The following is a 22836-nucleotide window of genomic DNA, read 5'->3' on the forward strand; positions in this document are numbered from 1 at the left end:
CCCAGGGCTGCTTATCTGGAACGGCTCCAGGGTGGCAGCAGCATGCAGTGGGGCCAGGGCAGTCTCCCTGCCTGCCCTGGCTCCGTGCTGCTCCCGGAAGCAGCTGGCGCCACGTCCCTGCCTCCCCGAGGGGATGGGGTGGGTAGATGACTCCATGCACAGCCCTTGCCTGTGGGTACCTCCCTCAAAGCTCTCATTGGCTGCGGGTTCCCCGTTCCCGGACAATAAGAGCTGCGAGGGGTGGCAGGGATGTGGTGCCAGCTGCTTCCGGGAGCGGTACAGGGCCTGCAGCACCAGGGGAGAGGCAATCCTGTGGTCCAGATTTGGCCCACGGGCCATAGTTTGCCCACTACACAAATAAGAGCAGAGCTCAGTATTGCCAGGTCTCTAGTATATTAATATAGCACTATTAGTCAGTTCCTGATTAGTGTGCTAGGTATTGTGCATAGAAAGTAGTAGATGGCCCCTGCACTGAAGAGCTTACAATCTAAATAGATGATTCACTCACATGATGGGAGAAGGAGTATAATGCACAAACAGAGCGTGCCATATAATGGCAGCAAGTGACAGGTTAGTCTTGTGATTATTTTGGGCGTGGGTTTAACTAGAAGGGGATCATTTCAATTGATATGAGGCTCTATTAGAGATATGCCTAAAAAACTAACTCTGAGGCTAAAGAAAACAAAAAGGGCAGAGGGGGACAGGGCAGGAGAGAAGAGGATAAGAGGACACTGTAGAGGTGAAGCTGAGGGGAAGACTCTGTGAGGCAGGTGGAGTGGGAAGGTTGGAGCAAACAGCCAATCAGCACGGGGCAGAGAAAGTCCAATCAAAACTGTAGACAGTTCTCTGAAAGTCCAAAGGTCACTGCTTTGCCGGCTTCTGCCCCTGCTGACTGGAGTCTCTCCAGCCTCTGATATTTGCCCATTCTCAGTACTTCAGAGAAGGAAGACAGGAATAGGAGGCAAGCACCCTAATGCTAAATAGGTTTGAGGGAGAATGAATTAGAATGGATCAAGAGAATCAGCTGGAGTGGAAAGGTGATGTACATAATGAACAAGTGTGAATTGTTATCTGCCTTTGAGGGGAGCATTCAGGGAAAGGCACAAGGATTTGGAAATGGGATATGGAATTTTTTCTTTCAGACACTATCAAGTTGGGCCATACTGGAAGTGAAAGATGAAAGTGCTTACTTCCCACAACTGTTCAATGGTCTGAGACATGAGTCAGTCTTAATCCAGTTCCTAATGAAGCAATAGTTACATCGAGAGGAAAGATGGCTGGTTAAGGCACTGGTCTGCAACACTGGAGATCTAGTTCTGTTGATAACTTCTGCCAGAGACCTCTTGCTTGACTATAAGCAAGTTTCTGAGTTTCTTTGTACCTCAATCTTACCATCTGCAAAATGGGAATACTAATGGATTTGTCCTAAACACCTCTATATGAGGCACTCGCACAATGAGTGTCAGTCTATAAATGAAACCTAAAACTACCACCACAATTGGGTTCCATCTCAGGAGAGATACCAAGATCTAGATGGTCCTTAGGAACTGAGAGCTCCCTTCATCCTAGATATGTGGCTTAATCCAGGGCATACGTAAAGGGAAGAGTTAGGCTCATAGGCCTGGTCTACACTTGTGGGAGGATCAATCTAAGATTCGCAACTTCGGCTATGAGAATAGCATAGCTGAAGTTGACTTATCTTAGATCAAATTAAAATTGCTTCACGTCCTCGCGGCGCTGGATCAGTAGCCGCAGCTCCCCCGTCGACTTTACTTCCACCTCTCGCACTGCTGGAGCTCAGCAGTCGACGAGAGAGCGACTGGGGATCGATTTATTGCATCTACACTACACACGATAAATCGATCCCTGATAGATCGATCGCTATCCCCCTGATCCAGCAGGTAGTGTAGACGTACCCATAGAAATTCCTTTAGGTTGGTGTACACTCCATATCTCCCTTTTAGCCCTACCCCTGTAACTATGAACAAGGAGACCTTTGAAAGCAGTGGTGAAAAAGGGATAGACTTCATAGCAGCCCACAGCTGCTCATAGCACTTCTGTCAATACCTCAGATGGTTCTGAGAAACTTGGGGATGAAATCTAGCTTGTGACTTGAACATCAGGAGAGAGGGAGTAATGTATATAGGCAGCAGGAAAAGATGCTGAATCCACTTCATTGGATTTCTGTCACCTTCAGCTCTGAAGGCCTCTCTTAGAGAGGACTATACCTGTTCAACTTCTGTGCAGGTGTTCCCTAAAAAGAGAACTGAATAAGGGCAGTGTTTGTGTCTTTATGCTCTGCTTGTCTCTGTTGCTGTAGAAACAGTACAGGCAGTAAACAGTGTGAGCTCTCTGTGCAGGGACTCTGAATCTCAGTGGAGGCTCCAGGAGCTTAACTAAAACAAACTGGACTGAAGTATGGTGATATGAAATGTGCTACAGGTTACAGTATGGCAAAGGTTTGGTAGTAACCTCACCTCAGTCCCTGGAAAAATCATGGAGCAGGTCCTCAAGGAATCAATTCTGAAGCACTTAGAGGAGAGGAAAGTGATCAGGAACAGTCAGCATGGATTCATCAAGGGCAAGTCATGCCTGACTAACCTAATTGCCTTCTGTGAGGAGATAACTGGGTCTGTGGATGAGGGGAAAGCAGTGGACGTGCTATTCCTTGACTGTAGCAAAACTTTTGTTATGGTCTCCCACAGTATTCTTGCCAGCAAGTTATAGTAGTATGGGCTGGATGAATGGACTATAAGGTGGCTAGAAAGCTGGCTAGATCATCGGGCTCAACGGGTAGTGATTAACGGCTCCATGTCTAGTTGTTAACTGGTTTCAAGCTAAGTGCCCCAAGGGTCGGTCCTGGGGCCGGTTTTGTTCAGTATCTTCACTAATGATCTGGAGGATGGCGTGGACTGCACTCTCAGCGAGTTTGCAGATGGCACTAAACTTGGAGGAGTGATAGATATTCTGGAGGGTAGGGATAGGGTACAGAGGGACCTAGACAAATTAGAGGACTGGTCCCAAAGAAATCTGATGAGGTTCAACAAGGACAATTGCAGAGTCCTGCATTTAGGACAGAAGAATCCCATTCACTGTTACAGACTAGGGATCGAATGGCTAGGAAGCAGTTCTGCAGAAAAGGACCTAGGGGTTACAGTGGACGAGAAGCTGGATATGAGTCAGTGTGCCCTTGTTGCCAAGATGGCAAATGGCATTTTGGGCTGTATAAGTAGGGGCATTGACAGCAGATCGAGGGACGTGATCATTCCCCTCTATTTGACATTGGTGAGGCCTCATCTGGAGTACTGTGTCCAGTTTTGGGCCCCACCCTACAAGAAGGATGTGGAAAAATTGGAAAGAGTCCAGCGGAGGGCAACAAAAATGATTAGGGGGCCTGGAGCACATGACTTAGGAGGAGAGGCTGAGGGAACTGGGATTGTTTAATCTGCAGAAGAGAAGAATGAGGGTGTTTTGATAGCTGCTTTCAAAGGGGTTCCAAAGAGGATGGATCTAGACTGTTCTCAGTGGTAGTAGATGACAGAACAAGGAGTAATGGTCTGAAGTTGCAGTGGGGGAGGTTTAAGTTGGATATTAGAAAAAACGTTTTCACTCAGAGCGGTGAAGCATTGGAATGGGTTACCTAGGGAGGTGATGGAATCTCCTTCCTTAGAGGTTTTTAAGGTCAGGCTTGGTAAAGCCCTGGCTGGGATGATTTAGTTGGGAATTGGTCCTGCTTTGAGCAGAGGGTTGGACTAGATGACCTCCTGAGGTCCCTTCCAACCCTGATATTCTATGATTCTAAATAACAGTTCTGTCAGACACAGGTTCTTTAAACTGAATAGAAGTTTTAAGGAGAGATGTCTTTCTTTGTTACACATCTGCACAAGTTGTGCACCAGGGAGGATGCAGAATTCAGGCTCTCTTCACTGCCAAAATAGGTAGTTATCATGCTGTTAAAAAACGAATGCATGTTAGCTATCCCACTATAAAATCCTAATGGAGATGATATGCAGGAAGGTTTTACTGTGACGTAGCTAAGCAAGGCCAGTACTAATACTTCACCCAGCTGTATCACAATAAAAACTATCTGTGCCTTATCCCCACTAGGATTTTGCAGCAGAGTAGCTTACACCCTTTTTTTTTTTTTTTTTTTTTTGATGGTGGAGAGGCAGCCCCGCAGTGGGTATGTCTGCAGTGCAATTAAACACCTGCAGCTGGCCCAAGTCAGCAGACTTGGGCTTTTGTGGCTGTAAAATTGCAGAGTAGCTGTCTAGGCGTGGTCCTGAGCCTGGGCTCTGGGGCCCCGTGAGAGGGGAGGGGGTCCCAGGGCTTGGGCTCAAGCCTAAGCATCTACCCTGCAGTTTTACAGCCCCATAGCCCAACTTCCATGAGCCCGAGTCAGCTGACCTGGGCCAGCCACAGGTGTTTAATTGCTGTATAGACATGCACAGTGTGATAAATGCCTGTGGTTTTTACTGCTGCTGATCCTAAAGACTGGGTACAGACTGGAGAAATTGTACTGTTTTTACTCAACAGCCAGCCTCCTGAGAGTTTGGGAGAAGAGGAGGAGAAGTACAAGGTCCTAAGCAACAGATTTGGAAGCTGCTGAATTTAACTGTTTGACTAGAATGAATCATCATATGCCCCACTTTCCTTTATTTTCACGCAGTCTCATGCAATCCTTCCTCCCTGCAGCTAGCTTCTCATGTATGTGCTTCTGGGAGTCAAGTGCAGGAGCTAGCATTGGAAAGTTTTAGCAGCTGTAAGTAGAGAGGAGAGGGCTGAGAAGTGTGTAGCTTGAGTATTCAACTACCATAACTTCTCTAGCATGTTTCACCTGAGTGTTTCCAAGTGCTTTATAAATGCTCGCTAATCTGCTTAATACCCTTGTGAAGTAACAAAGAGATGTATAGTGATTGCTTCACCTAAAGATAAAATGCAACTACTTCTGTGATGGAACATGACAGCTACACAGTAACACTACTCATAAGGCAATGTGTGTGAGATTCTCATTCTACATGGGAAGAAGCTGAAGGGCTCCAACTTAATGAGTGTAACTAGCCATGTTCATGCAATTTGAATTTGACAAGGACACTGAGGTTAGTTCCCCTACTTCAGTTAAAAAGCACCATGGATGGGCCCTGTAAGCAGATCTGGTAAGGGCCTTGGGATGTCTTATCTAATGGATGGCATTGATTTGGAGGGAACGGCCACCCAAATTTTCCCATGCTGTTGACATCTTTCAACATCTGCTGTCCAAGTACTGTCCTGGTCCAGCCTTGTCTAGCTTGTGAGATTTGAGAGCATTGCAACTTAGTTATCAAGGTGTCATGAGAGAGGACAGGCAGAGAGTAATTTAAGCTTACACATTTGTACTTCCCTTCTGGTTTATTTGGAGAAGTCTGTCTGATCACTGTTAAGGTGCTTTGTCACCAGTACAGAATAAGAGCCAACAAATGTACATGCTGTTGATTGGGTCTAGTGGGTAGTGCATATACTGGGGGCACTCGGGGACCGTAGTGATGCAAAGCTTCAGTGAGTCCTCGTCTAGGTCTGAGAAATTCAGCATGGATGCTATATCTTAACTCCAATATGCTGTCACTCATAGACATTCTTGTTTGACAGTCTGGTTTCTCAGCCCTTGTTTGATAGCACTGCCAATGAATATTTAACTACTAGACTAGGCTGAAGCATACTGGTGGGGTATTAAAAGGTTGTGTTACCTGTCCTGTTAATAGAGGACATCATCTCCAGGGCAGTCTTTCATAGTTTACTTAAACTTAAGCTGTCAAATGTAAGCAAAGGCAAAAAAAAAAGCTTCACAGTAAAGGGAGTAGGTTTCCGTGAGTGAGTGACTGTTCTTATTTCCATAGGCAGAATATTGTTTCTGAAGTGATAAGCCAATCAGGAATACGGGCGACATTATGGAAGAGGGGGAAAAAGTACAATGCAACCAGCAGCTTGTGCAGAGGATGGCACTGCCACGTTGCTTGTTGGGAACAGCATTCCTGTGTCAGAGGCAGCTGCCAAGAACCTGTCTTTGACCTGGCCAAAAACTCACCATGGGTCCTAGAGTTAAACAGTGTTGCCCATCAGTACACATTGTGTAAACAGCTGCTGAAGTCTTCTTCAGCCTGTGAGTACTGAGGAGCCTGACTGGATGCCCCTCCCCCTGAATTGTCCAGCTATTCCTTGGCACTATCAGCTATAACTCCCCCAGAAAACATACAAACCACACACTCTCCTCCCCACTTGCTCTGAAACTGTGCCAGCCCTGCTTATGATAGGAAGCCCTCCTGGAACTTTAAACCCTGGAAGGTCTCCAGATTTTGACTAGATTCCTGCTAAATCATGAGCCTGGTTTTTGAGTCTGTCCTATTCTGGATAAACACCTAATGTATGAAATACCAGTTAGCTTGTATAGGGCTTTGAAAGCATAAAGCAATAAGTAGTAGTATTAGACTTTGTGAAAAATCTACTGGATTAGTTCTAGGGTTCTTCATGTGAAACCAGCCAGTCACTGTTAGTTTAATACAGCTTTCTTTCCAGAAACCCTTCTTTGGAGGATGGGTTGTGCAGTACTACTAAAATTAGCCACCTGTCTCTCCCAGTGTCAAGCTGCACTCGAGATTAAGGTCAGCATTCAGATCTATGCAGTAGTTGGCAGAGTGTATCTAGGGTCACTTGTATGGAGGGTTGCATGATTTATTATGGTAAGGTTTGAAACTTTGAAGTTGGACAGAGGTAGCACAACACTACTGTATTAATAAATTCACTCAAGGGTCCAGCTGTTTTGGTTGAGCCAAATTGCCATGGGAAATCAGATTATTATTAATCTTACAACACAAAGTTCAGCTATATAAGGTCCTTCACACACCCTTTTGCAGCGCGAGACATAGTAGCACATGCCTTGCGGAATTGTGTGCAACTGTTCTTACAGCTAAGGAGGGAGAAGAAGAATAGAGATGAAGTTCAGGAAAAGCAGAGCTGAAACAATAAAAGCTCTAGTGCTGGAAAAGATAAAGAGTGCTTGGACAACTATACTGTCCCCCTCCAAAGCTGGCAACCCAAGATGTGGTGTTGATTGGACTCTAGAAGGCAGGTCATTCTGATCAAAGAACGGTGGGTGGAGGTAAATTGTGGAGGAGCTGAGGGAAGGGTTAGAGATGAGGGAAAATGGTCTTATGGTTAAGGTTAACTAAGACTTGGGAGATCTGGATTTAATTCTTGAAATGCCACAAAATTTTTGTGCAACCTTGAACAAGTTACTTTAAACTCTGCCTCAGTTTCCTATTTTTATAGATAATACTACTTTTACCCCCCCAATATATGTAGATTTAAAGTACTGTAAAAAGATCCAAATTTAGTCAGAATGGGGTGAAAATGAAGAAGTGAATAGGGATGTGTGTGTATGTGGCTAATGAGAATGTTGCTTATGAGCAAAGCAACAGCTACTAGTTCTCATGTATGCTTACCTGTAAACATCATGTGAAGGTAGAGGTGTGTGGTATATATGTGTAAGTTAGTTTTGCAGGAGAGAGTTCAGAAAAGTATGCACAAATTAATTAAAAATTTTGTGGAAAGGAGATATGAAGATTAGAGAAATGCAGACTGTGTGGATGTATGGGGAAGGAAGAGAGTAGTAGGGAAGTTCATGGAATAAGTTTGTGTAGAGTTTCAAACCAGGAGAGCTGTTCTCAATTGAAAGCAAAAGATAAGCTAGGGAAGGTGACATGGGGGGGAAAAGAGATGCATGTTGAGCTCTTGCTTCCTATGATGGAGAGAACTTGGGAGCAGCATTCTGGGCCTCCTGAAGTTTCAAGAGCAGAGATTTAGGAAGACCATGGAGGAAATTGCAACAAATAAGGCAGGAAGTGACTAAAGCACTGTGGTGTTCACTGGCTTCGTTCCTAAAACATGAGGTGGGTTGAGCAAGCTTGATCTGTTTTTAAATGTGACCTTGTATTTAAAAACACAATTCATAGTTTGTTTTGAAATCTGGATTTTCAGTTCTCTTCCATGTTAGAGATGGGTCTAACACTTGGAAGACAGAAGTAGCCTGCAGAGGGGTGATGTGGGTATCAAAGGAAGTAGTGTCTGAAGAATTCCATTGTGCAGACAGGTGTAAGCCTCAGCCATGCCATCCTTAAGGAGATTAGATGGGAGGTGGAAGGATCAGCATGAGTAGGAAGAGCTACAGTTCTGTTATCTGTGTAGAAGTATTATCTATGCTTTCCATTTCCTTGGAGTATATTACCTCCTAGGAATAAATGGGGAAGGGACATGTAAAAGATATCAGAGAGGTGACCACTGGCATCTGAGTGTTGGGATGAGTGGAGAATAATGTGCAATTGTCATTATTTATCCTCCTCTGACGGATTCAAGCTTGGACTCTGCTGCAGTGAGAGCTGCTTTGTTGGGCTTCAGTCCAGACCCTCATTACATGAGCTCTCATTAGTATGAAGAACACTCAGATACTATTGTGCTAACATAACTGAAATACTTTTACACCTATCCTCACTTGGTGCTGAGCTCTGTTAAATGTCAAGGTAATGTGGCAGCTATAGGCAACATGCCTAACTAGTGAAGTTCTCTTGCTCCCTAGTCATTGAAAGCTCTTTGGTGTATGGTTTCTACAATATATATGTGTAGAGTGTCTTAGGTTTGGGGGCATCTTATGCGTCTCAAGCTGCCTGTTGTGCTAGCACAAGGTACTTGGATACCTTTGGAGGCCATGGTGCATATCAGTCTCCTGAAACTAAGAGCAGTCAGACCTACAATGCATTCCTCCCATTCACATGATCCTGTCATGTCAGGAAAATATAAGGAACATGACCTTTCATCTTCTATGTAAACAAAGGGGGAAAATCCCTCCCAGTGTGCATAGAGATGAGCAACTTATGGCACAGGTGTATCCAGAGCCACCTCAATTTCTTTGACATACCTCCCAGGCACTCAGAACTGATTGGCAGACTACCTCATTAGGCATTTTGCCATGGATAACAAGTGGGCGTTGGAGAATTCAGTGTTGAACAATGTATTCACTCAGTGTAGTACATCATCTTGGACCTGTTCATGAACAATAAATTATCTTGTATTATTTCAGAGAAACATGGGGTCAGGACTCCAGGGGCAATGCTCTTCTACCATACTGGACAGACCACTTGAAGTATGCTTTCCCTTCCATCCCACTATGACCCCAGGTTCTATGGAAGATTTGTCACCATGAAGCATGAATCATTCTCAATGCACTCTATTGGCACAGACAATGCTGATTTCCAGACGTTCTACAAATGTCAACTTGTTAACCCATCTGCATTCAATCCTTATGAGACCTGCTAACTCAAGAGCCATGGAATCAGACATCCCAACCCAACTCACTTCACTCACAGCTAGGTCTGAAGCCCATCCTAATATTGAGTGTGTTCATGTTCAGTGGCCATTCAAACTCTTCTTAATTACAGCAGGAAGGACTACCAGAAAATGTTGTTTGCAATGTTGTAGCCTTGTTGGTCATAGGGTGTTAAGAAAACAAGGTGGGTGAGGTAATATCTTCTGTTGGACAACTTCTGCTGCTGAAAGAGGCAAGCTTTTGAGCTGCATGGAGCTATTCTTCAGGTCGGAGAAAGATATTTGAGTTTCCTGGAACTGAAGAAGAGCTCTATGTAGTTCAAAAGCCTGCCTCTTTTACCAACAGAAGTAGGTCCAATAGAAGATATTACTTCACCTACCTTTTCTCTCTGCCAGAAAATGTTATCTAGCCAAATTGAGGTGTTTCTTTACCTGTTGCAACAGAGCCAGTTATCAAGGGCAGCAGGTATTCCTGCTATTTTATACTACCTCCTCCCTCTCAAGATGTTGGGTCTTTTTATTAGGTCACTGCAGCTTCATGTAGCAACAATCAGTGTATTCTCTCCTCCAGTAGATGGCTATTCTACTTTTTACTCATCCAGTAACAGCCAGATTCCTAAAGAGTATGATTGACTTCCCACCAGTAGTGAAGCCACTACCACAATGGAACCTCCATCTTGTCCTTTCAAACCATTGCCCATGTGCTCCATGCTCCACTTGTCTTTGAAGGTCACCTTCTTGGTCAACATTTACATCAGCCAGGAGGTGGGTGAGCTGGATGCCCTCGTGGCTGACTGACATACACTGCATTTCATAAAGAGAAGGAATCCATTCGCCTCCACCTGAAATTCATCGTGAAGGTAACTTCCAAGTTCCATGTAAACCAGTCAACTCACTGGTATCTTCCCTGAAGCCTCATACCTCAAGTGAGGAGAAGAGACTTCATTCAGCATCAGATGAGCATTCGCTTTCTACCTGCAAAGAACAAAGCTATTTAGAAAATCACGTGAATAATTTTTGCTATGGGAGAGCAAGCAGTGGGACAAGTAATGTCTGCTCAGAGACTAAGTTGGTTTCTGACGTATGTTCCTTTGCTATTGGTTGGGTCATCTCCCTCCTCTTGGACCAGGTGAGGGACCTTTCCACTACAGTAGTAGTTTTCAACCTCTTTTCATTTGTGGACCCCTAAAAATTTTTTGAATGGAGGTGTGGACCACTTTGGAAATCTTAGACATATTCTGCAGAACCCAACTAGAGCACAGGCAACCTCAGTAGCAACTCTTTAGGAAGTGCCTATGCAGGACATTTGTACAGCAGCAACCTGGAATTCCATTCATGCTTTTACTAAGCATTTCACTTTGGTTCAAGTCTCTTCTCCTGATGCAGCCTTTGGAATGGCAATATTACAAACATCTATATGGCTGGCATCCTTGCACTCCCTTCCTCCTATTTGAATACTGCTTTCCAGCCACCCATACGTGGAATAACTAGAGGGACCAGCACTCGAAGAAGAAATGGAGGTTACGTGCCTGTAACTGGAAATTCTTTGGGGTGTGTGGTCTCTCTTTGTATTCTGCTACCCATTCTCCTGCCCCTCTGCTTCAGACCATGACTGGATTCATGGTAGAGAAGGACCTGGAGAGGTGGTGGGTCTGCACCTCCCTCTGTGCTCTCAGTGCTGGGCATGAGGAGATCCAGGACACAGGTGTGAACCAACAGACACTATTTGCTAGTTTTTTCTGGTCTCAGGCATGTGATGCGCTTGCATACCCACAGGTAGGGGTCACAAATGTCAAAGAACTTCCCATTACAAGTAACTTTCAATTATTTACTCACATGCAGGTCTCCTGTTTTACTGCAGCACTCCCTGCTATTCCAATCCTTTGCCGTCCTTGAGTAATGATTGCTAGTTATCCTAAATAGCTGTGCTTGTTGCTGCAGATTGCTTCAGAAACTAAGCTCCTGTAGCTAATCATGTCACTTGCGACCAAAGTTGAATTTCAGCCTCTTGAAGCAGAAGACTCATATTTGACTTGATATGCCTCAGATCAAGTCCATTTTATTACCTACATTTGTATAGCTCAGGGGTCGGCAACCTACGGCACGCGTGCCAAACATGGCACATGAGCCAGTTTTGAGCAGCACGCAGCTGCCTGCTGTGGTCCCGGCTCCCAGCCTAACTCAGCCCACCGCTCTCCCCTGCGGGGGCTGGAGGCAGAAGCTTGGTTCTGTGGCAGCCACGCTTCCTCCTCCCCTCCTTTTCTGCCCCGTCCCCTCTCCTTCCCTGCGCCAATCAGTTGATGGCCCTTGCGAGTGGGAGAGGGAAGAGCGGCAGCGTGTACACAGCTCCGTAGAGGAGGCAGAGAGGGGTAGGGATGGAGCCTTTGGGAAGGGAGTGTAACAGAGCACATCCCTTCCAGTCACCAGCCATGAGCTGCTCAGGGCAGGAGGCTGGGAGCACCTCTACAAGCCGAGCACCCCAGTCCTTTGCCCTGACACCTCCCCACACACACACTCAGCCTTCTGCCCTGCACGCCCCCCAGCCCTCTGCCCTGAACTCCGCCCACCCCAACACACACCTATCCCTCTGCCCTGCCCCCCTGCCACACACCCAGCCTTCTGCCCTACGCCCCACCACCACAGCCCTGACACCTGAACCTCACCACTCCCCTCCCCCCCAGTCTGGGGTCCCCGGGTCCTGGCCGCAGGCCCTGTGCAGCCCGCCACCAGCCTAGGTGAACAGAACCCCAGACTGGCAGCAAGCTGAGCAGGCTGGCTGGGTAAGGTCAGCATTTTAATTTAATTTTAAATGATGCTTCTTAAACATTTTGAAAACCTTGTTTACTTTACATACAATAGTTTAGTTATATAATATAGACTTTTATAGAAAGAGACCTTCTAAAAACATTAAAATGTATTACCGGCACGCGAAGCCTTAAATTAGAGTGAATAAATGAAGACTCGGCACATCACTTCTGAGAGGTTGCTAACTGACCCCTTGTATAGCTTTATCTTGGAAGCCCTGAAACACCCTTCTTGTTTCTGGCATGGCAACCAGATTTTCCTTCTGTTAGGATTAGTTTGCAAGAAGCCTGTTTTTTCCCAACACAGATGCCCCTGTGCCATTTTAATGTTTATCAGTTTGTGCCAGTAACTGCATTGCAGAAATGAGATCTTTCCAAAGCATTTGAAGTGGGCATTTCAGTAATCTGGGACTAATAATGTATCTGGAGTTGGGCAGAGTGCAAGCCCAATGCAACCCACAATCTGACGCTGCAGTTTGCCTCGACCCTCCTGTTCTATATGTGGGTGTGGCCAATATACAGCATGCAAGGCTCGATAGTCTGTTTCAGTATGCACATCTTCTATTCAGATAGAGCATTGCATTATGGGAACTGGTGTCTCTTCAGTTTTTGTATTTAAAGGGATACTGTCAACTAGTGATATAGTAACCTTACGTTACATGTAAGTAAAAAGTAATGCTGGGAGGAAGGCTTTGTTTTCTGATAGGATATTTGACAGTACTTTGAGTAGTCAGCTTCCCTGTAGTCTATTAATAAGGGGGAAACCACTAACACAAAAAATACCCTTAGTTAAACCCTCTCACAAGCAGGTTCATTCCAACACAGTGGTAAAATTATCAGAAGCCGCTGAAGTTTGCTCTGTTTCCACTGGTGCAGCTGAACTGTTGTGACTGCCACAGGATGCTATTTCTAAAATTTCCTACTATAGATAGGACCTCGATTTCTAATGTAACAACCCGAAGAGAACCTTTGAGTCTTCTTTAATATCATAAAGAAGGGGAAAGCATCAAGCCGAACTGACTTGGCTGCTGACACACAGAATCTTTAAACATAACTGTGAAAGACTTCTTGAACACCATTACACTTTCTCTTCAGCCTAGGAATTATTTTAAAATAGCACTCCAGATCTCCAGTGTGGTTGTCTGACAAATAAAGCTGTCCCAATTTTTTCACTTTCAGTTTTGGGCAGGGTGTGCCCAGTCAGTATCCTTAAAATCTACAGCTATGCAGCTTTCCCAGCAAGTGAGCAGAAATGAAACTTCGTGTCTGGACTGGGTTTTGGTTCTGTGTGACTGCCAGACTATAGATCAGGGGTAGGCAGCCTATGGCACAGGTGCCGAAGGCAGCACGCGAGCTGATTTTTCCAGTGACACTCACAATGCCTGGGTCCTGGCCACCGGTCCGGGGGGCTCTGCATTTTAATTTAATTTTAAATTAAGCTTCTTAAACATTTAAAAAACCTTATTTACTTTACATACAACAATAGTTTAGTTATATATTATAGACTTATAGAAAGAGACCACCTAAAAATGTTAAAATGTATTACTGGCATGCGGAACCTTAAATTAGATTGAATAAATGAAGACTCAGCACACCACTTCTGAAAGGTTGCCGACCCCTGCTATAGATACTTCCCTTGGCCTGCTTCACCCCTGCTATGTAGAGTGATTAACATTCTGGTTTTTCAGGAAAGTCCCATTTTTGTAAGGATCCTCGCAAATCATTCCCTCCCTTAGCTTGTGCAAAGGGCAGGGGTAGGGAGAGAACTGTAAAATAAATCCTTGGGGGGCAGGGAAAATGAGATGCTGTGCCAGTTCTGATTCAGACTTCCATTGTAGAGATGTATCGTTATATTTGCATTGGTGGTGGGGAGGGTGTATAATAGTCTCAGAACTTGTTTTCCAGTGATACGGTTACAGACTAGGATAACGCTTCACTTCTTGATCTGGGGCTTTCCTCTTTTTGACCCTCCCAGGGGACAAGAGCCAGATCCCAAGGGGTTAAAAGGAGCTGGTCTCTTTCACTTCCATCTTGCAGGAGGTGGCACGCTGCAAGTGTGCATCTTGCAATGAACACAATGTGGTAAGCCAGTCACTATTGCTTCTTCTGACTACTGTCAAATCCTAGCATTCCCTCCTGATGGGAGACTTACTGCAGCTGGAAGGTGGGATTATAAGGCTTGTCATTTACAGGGGAGTTGCATTTCTAAACATTTTAAGACTTGTGCAAAAAGCACAGCACTTAGCTGTGCAGTAGTGTAGCTCTGGCCTTGTCTTCTCTAAGGAGCTTCTTACCTGTTTTTTCAGCTGTGGTACAGCTGCACTGGTGCACAGCTTCCTAAAGTACATTAACTGCTAGTGTGGTCAGAAAATTTAGGCTTGAAGCAAACCTTTCCTGAATCAGCATACAGGCACTGTTTCTTGCCTCCTGAAATACTCTTTGTTACCAAACCTTGAGCTTAAGACCACAGATGTTGTACCGTTATAGCTCAAAATCCTGGGCCAAAGTTGCATAGAATAGGACTCTTAATTGCTGTGTTTAACTGTTAGGTATGTGTGGATTCCGCCATGATCCCCAAAAAAAAAAAAAAAGTTTAAGGCCAGAAGGGGCAATTATGATCATCTAGTCTGATCTGTATAACATAAGCCTTAGAAGTGCACCCAGTAACATGTGCATTAAGCTCATAGCTTCTGTTTGACCTGTAGCATATCTCTTAGAAAGATACCCGGCCTTTTAAAGATTTCAAGTGAACAAGAATCCAGCAATGAAGTTGAGAATTCAGTCTATTGGTCTTGTCCTACAAATACATCTAGGTGTATTGTTGTTAAAAACAGTAGCAGAACTACTATGAGTATTCTCACTGGGGCTAATAATAGTAAGTGCTATTCCCAGTGGCTGGTGAGCAAAATATGGCTTTGAAACTGCAATATTAAAATTATTCAATATGACATCTTCATTTATAACGGTTAGTATTGAGACCCTAATTTGGCCATGTTTGTACACTGCTAACTATATAATAAAAATAGACTTTCTGAAGTCTTAATTTGTCCAAAAATGGCCTTACATGTAAACTGACTTTTTATCTTACAGTATTTTATTTAAAAAAAAAAATCAGACTTTTGTTGAATTAAGAATAATGTTCATGTTTGTAATCTGTTCTTGAAATGTGGCTTCTAAGACCGACATTATCTTTCACTGGAGTGGAACGCTTAACCATCTACAAACTATGCAAACAAGTTTGAGAACAAAAATTGTTGTAGAATATTTAGCTAAGTAATTTTTAAAACAATCATTCATAATTTGCGTGTTGTTGCGTGTCTTGCCGATAAGGTGGCTACACTCCTATTGCTTATACTAATGTGTTGGCTTTCATGAAAGCCAAGCTAAGTTAATGAGGTGTTATCAGTGAGTAAATTTTTCTCTGGCTGGATGGTAGAAAATACCTTATAAATTGATCAGTGATTTTGAAGATGCTGTTAGATCAAACTTGTAAATTACTTGCAAGTTGAGGTAGTCAAAATACAGTAAAAGCAGTGCTTTCTGGCAGTTTACCAAGCAGAAACCTCTATAAACCAGCATTTCTGATCTTTAGTAGGGTTGCCAGGAGTCCAGTTTTCAACCAGCCATTAAAAGTCTGGTTGGTGTAGGGCCAGCAGGCATTCTGCATGGCTCCATGGAAATGACAACATATCCCTGCTGCTCCTAGGCGGAGGAACAGCGACGAGGGCTCCATGCACTGCCCCAAGTGCTGGCTCCGCAGCTCCCATTGGCTGGGAACGGGAGGCGGTGCTTGCGGGTGGAGGCAGCATGCAGGGCTGCCTGGCTGCGCCTCTGCCTAAGAGCAGCAGACATGTCACCGCTTTCAGGGACCTGCCTGAGGTGAGCGCCACTTGGATCTGGCACCCTGAAACCCCTCCTGCCCCCCAACCCTCTGCCCAAAGCTTCCTCCCGCACCCAAACTCCCTCCGTTTTAGTTAACCGGAATTTTTGAGTTACAACCCCCCTATTTCCTGCCCTCTGACCATCCTGACCTCATCCACCTCCCCACCCCCTGACAACTCCCTCCCCCTGAACTCCTCTGCCCTCTGACCACCCCACCCCCTTACCGTGCTGCCTGGAGCAGCGGTGGCTGGCGGTGCTACAGCCGCGCTGCCCGGCTGGAGCCAACCACACCACTGCACAGCACAGAGCACTGGATCAGGCCAGGCTCTGCAACTGTGCTGCCTCAGGAGCTCATGGCCCCACCACCCAGAGCATTGCACTGGCGGCACAGTGAGCTGAGGCTGCGGGGGGAGGGGGAACAGCAGGGATGGGGCAGGGGCTAGCCTCCCAGGCCAGGAGCTCAGGGGCTGGGCAGGAGGGTCCTGCATGCCGGATGTGGCCCATGGGCCATAGTTTGCCCACCTCTAGTCTAAGTAGACAAGACTGAAGAACAAGGGTGAAAGATACAACCTACAATGATAAGGGTGATGGTTGGCAAGTTAATTGTAGCTGCTTAGTGTTCTGGTTTTATGTTTATGATCTGGCTTTATAATGCATCATGTGGTCTGGGGAGACTGGAAAAGCTGGGGAGAGTGAAGCTGGCAGCAAAGAGAGTGTGAGGGATGGGGAAGGAGGTCAAGTAAAATGGCAAATTGAGTCCAGGATCTAAGCTAGTTGTTCTGATTACCACTTCTGGACAAAGAGATGATAGTGCCTCCTGCTGGGGGATTTGCATCTCCTGGGGTTTGCTCTTCCCATGCGAGTTACTGCTTTTACTCCCTTATTTCCCAGCTCACATGGCTGGGATGGAAAGTCAGATCTGAACCTGTGGAGAGGTGCCCATGGATGAGCCTCAACACCTACCACCTATCCCACTTCCATTGCTCCAGGTGCTGTAAATCTGTTTGCAGAGCACTGTGGTTTCAGAAGCATCTTTATACTGGTATCCCCTATTCTCTGTCTGTTACTACTCTTTTGTGCCAACAAGGCCGAAGATGAAAATGTGCCTGCATTCTGTATGCCCAGTGTAATCAATAATGTGGTAGGCCTGCTGGAATCTAAGTGTACAAAAGACACAATTGTTTCCCACCTCAAGACAAAATACTGATGAGTTTGTAAAGCCCAGCTAATGTTCTTGGTGAAAATTGACAGACGGGGGCACTGGCCTCACTTCACATGAACCACTACCCCTTCCCTTCCTTGTGAGTTGAGATATGGTCAACACGTGGGGCTAGTGATTCTAATCCCATCTGTCCCCCATCTTGCCTAAAGTGCGGGAGCTTATAGGCGGCGAGGGGAACAAATATGGAGTTACAGCTACATGGTTTCTAGTAGTGGGGGCAGAGGTTGCTTAGCTGTTCTTTCTTTTGCATGGCCTGCATCCAGGAAACTGACCACAATAGTTGATGATTTTCCCTGAGCAAAAGGGACTGGGGAATAAATGTGTGCACCAGTTATCCAGTGGTTAGATGTCCCAGAAAAGTACCAGGACAACATGTTGACATGCTAACATGGCTGTTCCTCCTTCCTGGGAAGGTGGGGTGCTCCATTCCAATGTAATACCAGTCAGGCAATGTGAGGCCCTCTGAAAACACAGGTTAGATGTTTTTGTGAAGCTGGAATGCATCCAGGTATCTAATTTGGGGTTATTGTGACCGTTGGAAAAGGAAGTCGGCTGGCTACTTCGCACTGTCTACAGCTGTTCTCATCCTCCTCTTTGTTCTCTCCGCAGCGTGGCACAATGAGGCGGCGCTATGAAGATGATGGCATCTCTGATGATGAAATTGAAGGAAAGAGAACATTTGACCTGGAGGAGAAACTCTCCACCAACAAATTCAATGCCAACTTCGTCCTCTTTATGGAAGGCAAAGGTCTGTGCCCCCTCCACTGCCCACACCCACTCTACTGCAAAGTTTCTAGAGAGAAACACTGTAGGAAAAGTGCCCCTGTGAACAAACTGTCTGATCAGTGTGTGTCCTTCACAGTCCTCCCCACCACAGGAGTGAGGACTGTGAACTACTTACCTAGTAGGGTGTGTGTGTGTATGTATGTGTGGGAGGAGAGGAGCTCTTCCCCAGTGCTCAGAGCCTTAGAGGACAAAACTCACTGCTAAGTTCTTTAGCTGCCAATTGGATCAGTGGTGACACAAGTACTGGTATTTAAATCCAGAGATTCGCCTCTTCCTTTATTTTCTATCTCCTTCCTTCACCCCTGGCCCCCCTGATGTTTTGGGCCTTCTTCCCCTTTGCTGTCTGTCTTGATTCTTTCTCTTCTCTGAGCTGCTCTGCTTTCCTAGCACATGCAGCAGAGTAACTGTGGCCTTTCAACCCCATCTCCCCAAAAAAACCTTGCTGTAGCCACTGTTAAGTGGCTTGGAGATGGAGTGGAACATGCTAAGTGAAGTCTCAGCTCTACCCCACACAGCTCTCTGGCCAGTGAGCCAGCAGCTGGGAATTGAGTCCTAAGAATGGCTTTTGAAGCTGCTCCCTAGCAAACCTCCACCTGAAACATACTGAGTAAGAGAGGAGCTAGGTCCCTAATTTTGCATACCCAGGCAGGGTGGGGTAAAGAGAGAATTAGAGGGGCAAATGTAAGCTTGCATGTGACAGCTATAATTAAGGCTACATTATTGTCAAGAAGTCACGGAAGCCATGACTTCCAGAGACTGCCCTTACATTTTCTGCTTCAGCCCCTGGGTCTGCGGGACTGGAGCTAGCAGTCAGTGGGGCCCCGGCAGGGTTTCAGCAACAGGTGACAGCCTCCTCAGGGTCCCCCTGCAGGGTTCCAGCGGCTGGGGACAGCCTTGCAGGGAGGTGAGGGGAGAGAACCTCGCAGCTCCCAGCCACCCAGTGGCAGGGGAAACCATGGAGCTGCAGTGGCAAAAGTCACAGACAAGTCATGGCTTCCACAAATGTTTGTTTATTGCCCCTCACCTCTCCGTGACTAAAAATAACCATGACAAAATTTTAGCCTTACTTATGATCACCGGGGATCCTAGAAATCCATTTGCCATGGGAAAACATGGAATTTGCATTTTTACAGAGAATCTTTAGTTTTTATATTCTGTGAAAAAATAAAAACATATAGTGGAACCTCAGTTATCCCATCTAACTTGCCCAAGTCCCAGATCGGATAATCAAATTCAGATAATCAGGAGAATGGGCAGGACTCAGGCTGTCAGCTTAAAAATTGTAAATATATCAATAAAACCTTGTGTTCAGCTGATACCTAAATATATTGTGGCTAAGGAAACTTAAGTTCAGTGTTTCATTTTAATCGTGGGAAAACATGGACTTTTGTGTGTTTTATCAGAGAATTTTGGTGGGTTTTTTTTATTTTTTTTAATTTTTTTTTAAATCATGGAAAACTAGGATTCCTGATGCTCTCACAGCTGATGTGAGCTAGGCTCTAGATGCAGAGCTCTCAGAGAGGAGGAAGTCTAACTGGTTGCTTTAAGGCCTCCTTTGCTTGATTGAGTTTGTTTGGGAAATGATCAACTCTCTTTCCCTGTTTGTCTGACTCAGCTATAGAGGTCCACATACCCTGCCCTGCTTGTGCCTCTCTGGCCCATGGTTATGGCAGGCTGCCTACAGTTGATTAGGACAGTACTTGGAGATGAAATTCTGTAGGAGAGGATGGTTGAGCCCAGTTCTTCTTTCCATTCTTCATGCTACCTGCCCCTTCCCTGGTTAATGTCCCCAATATCTCTGTGGCTGGCAACCTCCCCTTAATACATCCCCTTTTCTCTCTCACTCATGACAGACTTCAGTGTTGAGTACATCCAGCGGGGTGGCCTGAGAGACCCTTTGATTTTCAAGAACTCTGACGGGCTCGGAATAAAGTAAGTGTTGAGGATATGGAAGGGTGAGTGACTCTAGCCTAGCTGGCTACTGGCTGTACTACAGAAATAACCTAGCAGTCTGTCAGGGCCTTTCCACTTGAGGGTGGTCTTTCTATCCCAAGTTGTATCCGTGGATGCTCTCCTAAGAGTTCCCAGTTCAAAATCTAGTCCAACTGTGGGAAAGCAGATTCTGGTAGCTGCCCCAGTGCGGTGTCCAACTTGTTTTTACTGTGCTTTTGACATACATGCTTATTCTAACTGGGCGCCCATCTGAGGTGGTGGTTGTATTTGTATCATTGCAGCACCTAGGATCCCCAGCAGTGGGCCAGACCACATTGTGCGAGGTGCTGTATCAGCACAGAACAAAGACAAGTATCAGAGGGATAGCCGTGTTAGTCTGGATCTGTAAAAGCAGCAAAGAGTCCTGTGGCAAGACTAACATGTATTGGAGCATGAGCTTTCGTGGGTGAATACCCACTTCATCAGATGCATGTAGAACAAAGACAGTTGCTTGGTTTATGAGCCCTGTCTGAGAGAGTATGAGTTGGGCAAGAGTTACAAGAATGGGTCAATCAGTGAAGTGAAGATGCTTTTGCCTGCCTGATTTGCTAAAGGGAGAGGCTAGTCAATAGGTTAGCACCATTCAGAATATGATAATGAACACACTATATAGGTTTTGGGTTTGGCTCTCCCTTAGTGGGGCTTAAATGCGCTGCTCTGAGATCTGGTAGGTTCCTTGGGCATGTCTCTTTCCTGACTTGAGTGGAGGGAATTAACTGATACTCTCCCAAGTGCTGTGCTTTCATGGTGCCAAGTGAGATGTCACTTACAACTGTGCAGATCTGCTTAACATGCTCATCCCTCCTTCCTTATATGCTGTGATCAGCTAACACTGATGGCATTCAAATTAACCCCTTTTTTAGATGAATGGGACAGTTCACCCTTCAGAGCTATTGTTTCAGACTCCCTGCAAATTTAGGCCTAGTCTTCAAAGTTTTTAGTACTGGTATGAGTCTGCTAGTTATGGGGATGACATTTTTTTTTACCTGTTGGGAATAAGCTGGAAACAAGCTATATCAATGAAAGCCCGTTAGTACTAGTATAACAGTCCACCTTAGTGGGGGTTCTACCACTTTAACTGGATCAGTGTAGATAAAACACCGTGACTGGTGTATCATATATTGCTGCATTATTCAGTTCACACTTTGAAAGGTTTTCTTTAACCATGAAGGCTAGAGACTTAGTGCCTGCATGCAGTGGAGATATTTATGCCACTGTAGCTACACCGGTACAAACACAAAGGTAGATGTGCTGCGTCGGTGTGATGCGGCTTATACTGCTGTAGGTGCACCAATACCCATCGCCAGTATAGACAGGCCATTACTTCGACCTTTTTAAATGAAATCTGAGGCTTATTTTACTTTAAAATTTAGTTTGACCTAGTTATATTGCTCAGGGGTGTGAAAAAAATCACACCACTAAGCACTGTAGTTGAGCCAACCTAATCCCTAGGTTAACGGCAGAATTCTTCTGTTGATCTAGCTGCTGCCTTTCGGGGAGACAGATTACGTACGTCGCCTGGAAAACCCCTTGGGCTGCTATAGGAAGTGTCTGTGCTACGGTGGCATAGGGGAAGCTGTGTGGCTATAGTGTCCATAGTGTAGACGTGCCCAGTGATTCTCAAGTATAGACTGACCTTTTCCTACAGCCTCCATACAATGCGTGTACTTGCTGGTGATAATTTATCCTATTCCTAAACTACCACTACTCCCCTTGTGACAATTGTGCCCAGCATTTGCCTGTTGAGGCACCTGAGTGGATTTATAGTTTATAGAAGAATCTGTTTGCACACATTGGTTTGTGTGCTACTATCATGGCTCTCCTGGCTGCCCTCAAAGGTGGAGGGGCAAGCATGTAGCGTTCTATAGGGGAGAGGAAGGCAAATGTGGAGGGATGGAGCCTTTAAAATGCCTATATGAAGCCAAGGGCTACAGGAGGTGTGGTGGTGGAGACCCTGGTTTGTTTTAGTTAAGTGTCTGTCTTACAGGATGCCAGATCCTGACTTCAGTGTGAATGACGTGCGACTATATGTAGGTAAGTGTCTCTCCTGCTGCCTTGTGGCATGGTAGTAACTGGCCACGGTGATTTTCAGAAGGGGTGGAGGGGACTAGTTCAGACTGTCGAATCCATGAGCTACAACAGTCTTTATGGCTCCCTTAACACATTGCTGGCTGGGTTCTAACAGCTCCTCCAGTCCAAATAATCAAGGATTTTTGCTGCCTGAGAAGAAATCCAGTCTGTGACAGGAGTAGCTGAACCATGGGCTTTGTTCAGAAAACTCTAAACAGTTCCTGGTTGCCCTGGTATGGATGAGGACGAGGGCCTTGGTACACTCCTGCAGGAGAGGGATTGGCCTTGCACATAGATGGATGGGGCTTACAAGTTCATTCCTCTGAAAGGGCCTGTCCTCTTGTGTCCTGACTTGTCTGTTCTTAGTAGCCCCTTGTGCACAGCAGTGATATCTGTTTTGCTCTGGCAGGGAGCCGGCGGATGGTGGATGTCATGGATGTGAACACACAAAGGGACATTGAGATGTCCATGGCACAGTGGGCACGCTACTATGAGACCCCAGAGGAGGAGCGGGAGAAATTGTATAATGTCATCAGCTTGGAGTTCAGTCATACGAGGCTGGAGAACCTGGTGCAGAGACCTGCTACGGTCAGTAAAGTTGTTGTCTTCTCCCCTCTTTCCTTTCATTTTGGTAAAGGTAGAGCACTGAGCCTGGTCCCTCTGTACTGAAGAAGAGAGCAACCAGAGGCCTCCCTGCAATACTTATGGGGTCAGACAGGGTTGCTGCTG

At 45.6% G+C, this 22836-nt stretch overlaps 1 protein-coding gene across 6 annotated transcripts in view; it reads left to right on the forward strand.

Moving 5' to 3' along the window:
* KDM2A (lysine demethylase 2A) overlaps positions 1-22836 on the forward strand; it is a 601751-nt gene that overhangs the window by 542078 nt on the left and 36837 nt on the right. For 5 of the 6 annotated variants that reach the window (XM_050956089.1, XM_050956090.1, XM_050956085.1 and 2 more), the window contains exons 4-7: positions 17869-18007; positions 19899-19977; positions 22025-22071; positions 22517-22695. In XM_050956089.1, coding sequence (XP_050812046.1) covers positions 17869-18007; positions 19899-19977; positions 22025-22071; positions 22517-22695 — 444 coding nt within the window. Of the gene's footprint in view, positions 1-14130; positions 14238-17868; positions 18008-19898; positions 19978-22024; positions 22072-22516; positions 22696-22836 lie in introns of all 6 variants that reach the window. The other variant, XM_050956088.1, reaches the window with a different exon arrangement.

The sequence above is a fragment of the Gopherus flavomarginatus genome, chromosome 5 (genome assembly GCF_025201925.1).
Source record: "Gopherus flavomarginatus isolate rGopFla2 chromosome 5, rGopFla2.mat.asm, whole genome shotgun sequence".
NCBI lineage: Eukaryota > Metazoa > Chordata > Testudines > Testudinidae > Gopherus > Gopherus flavomarginatus.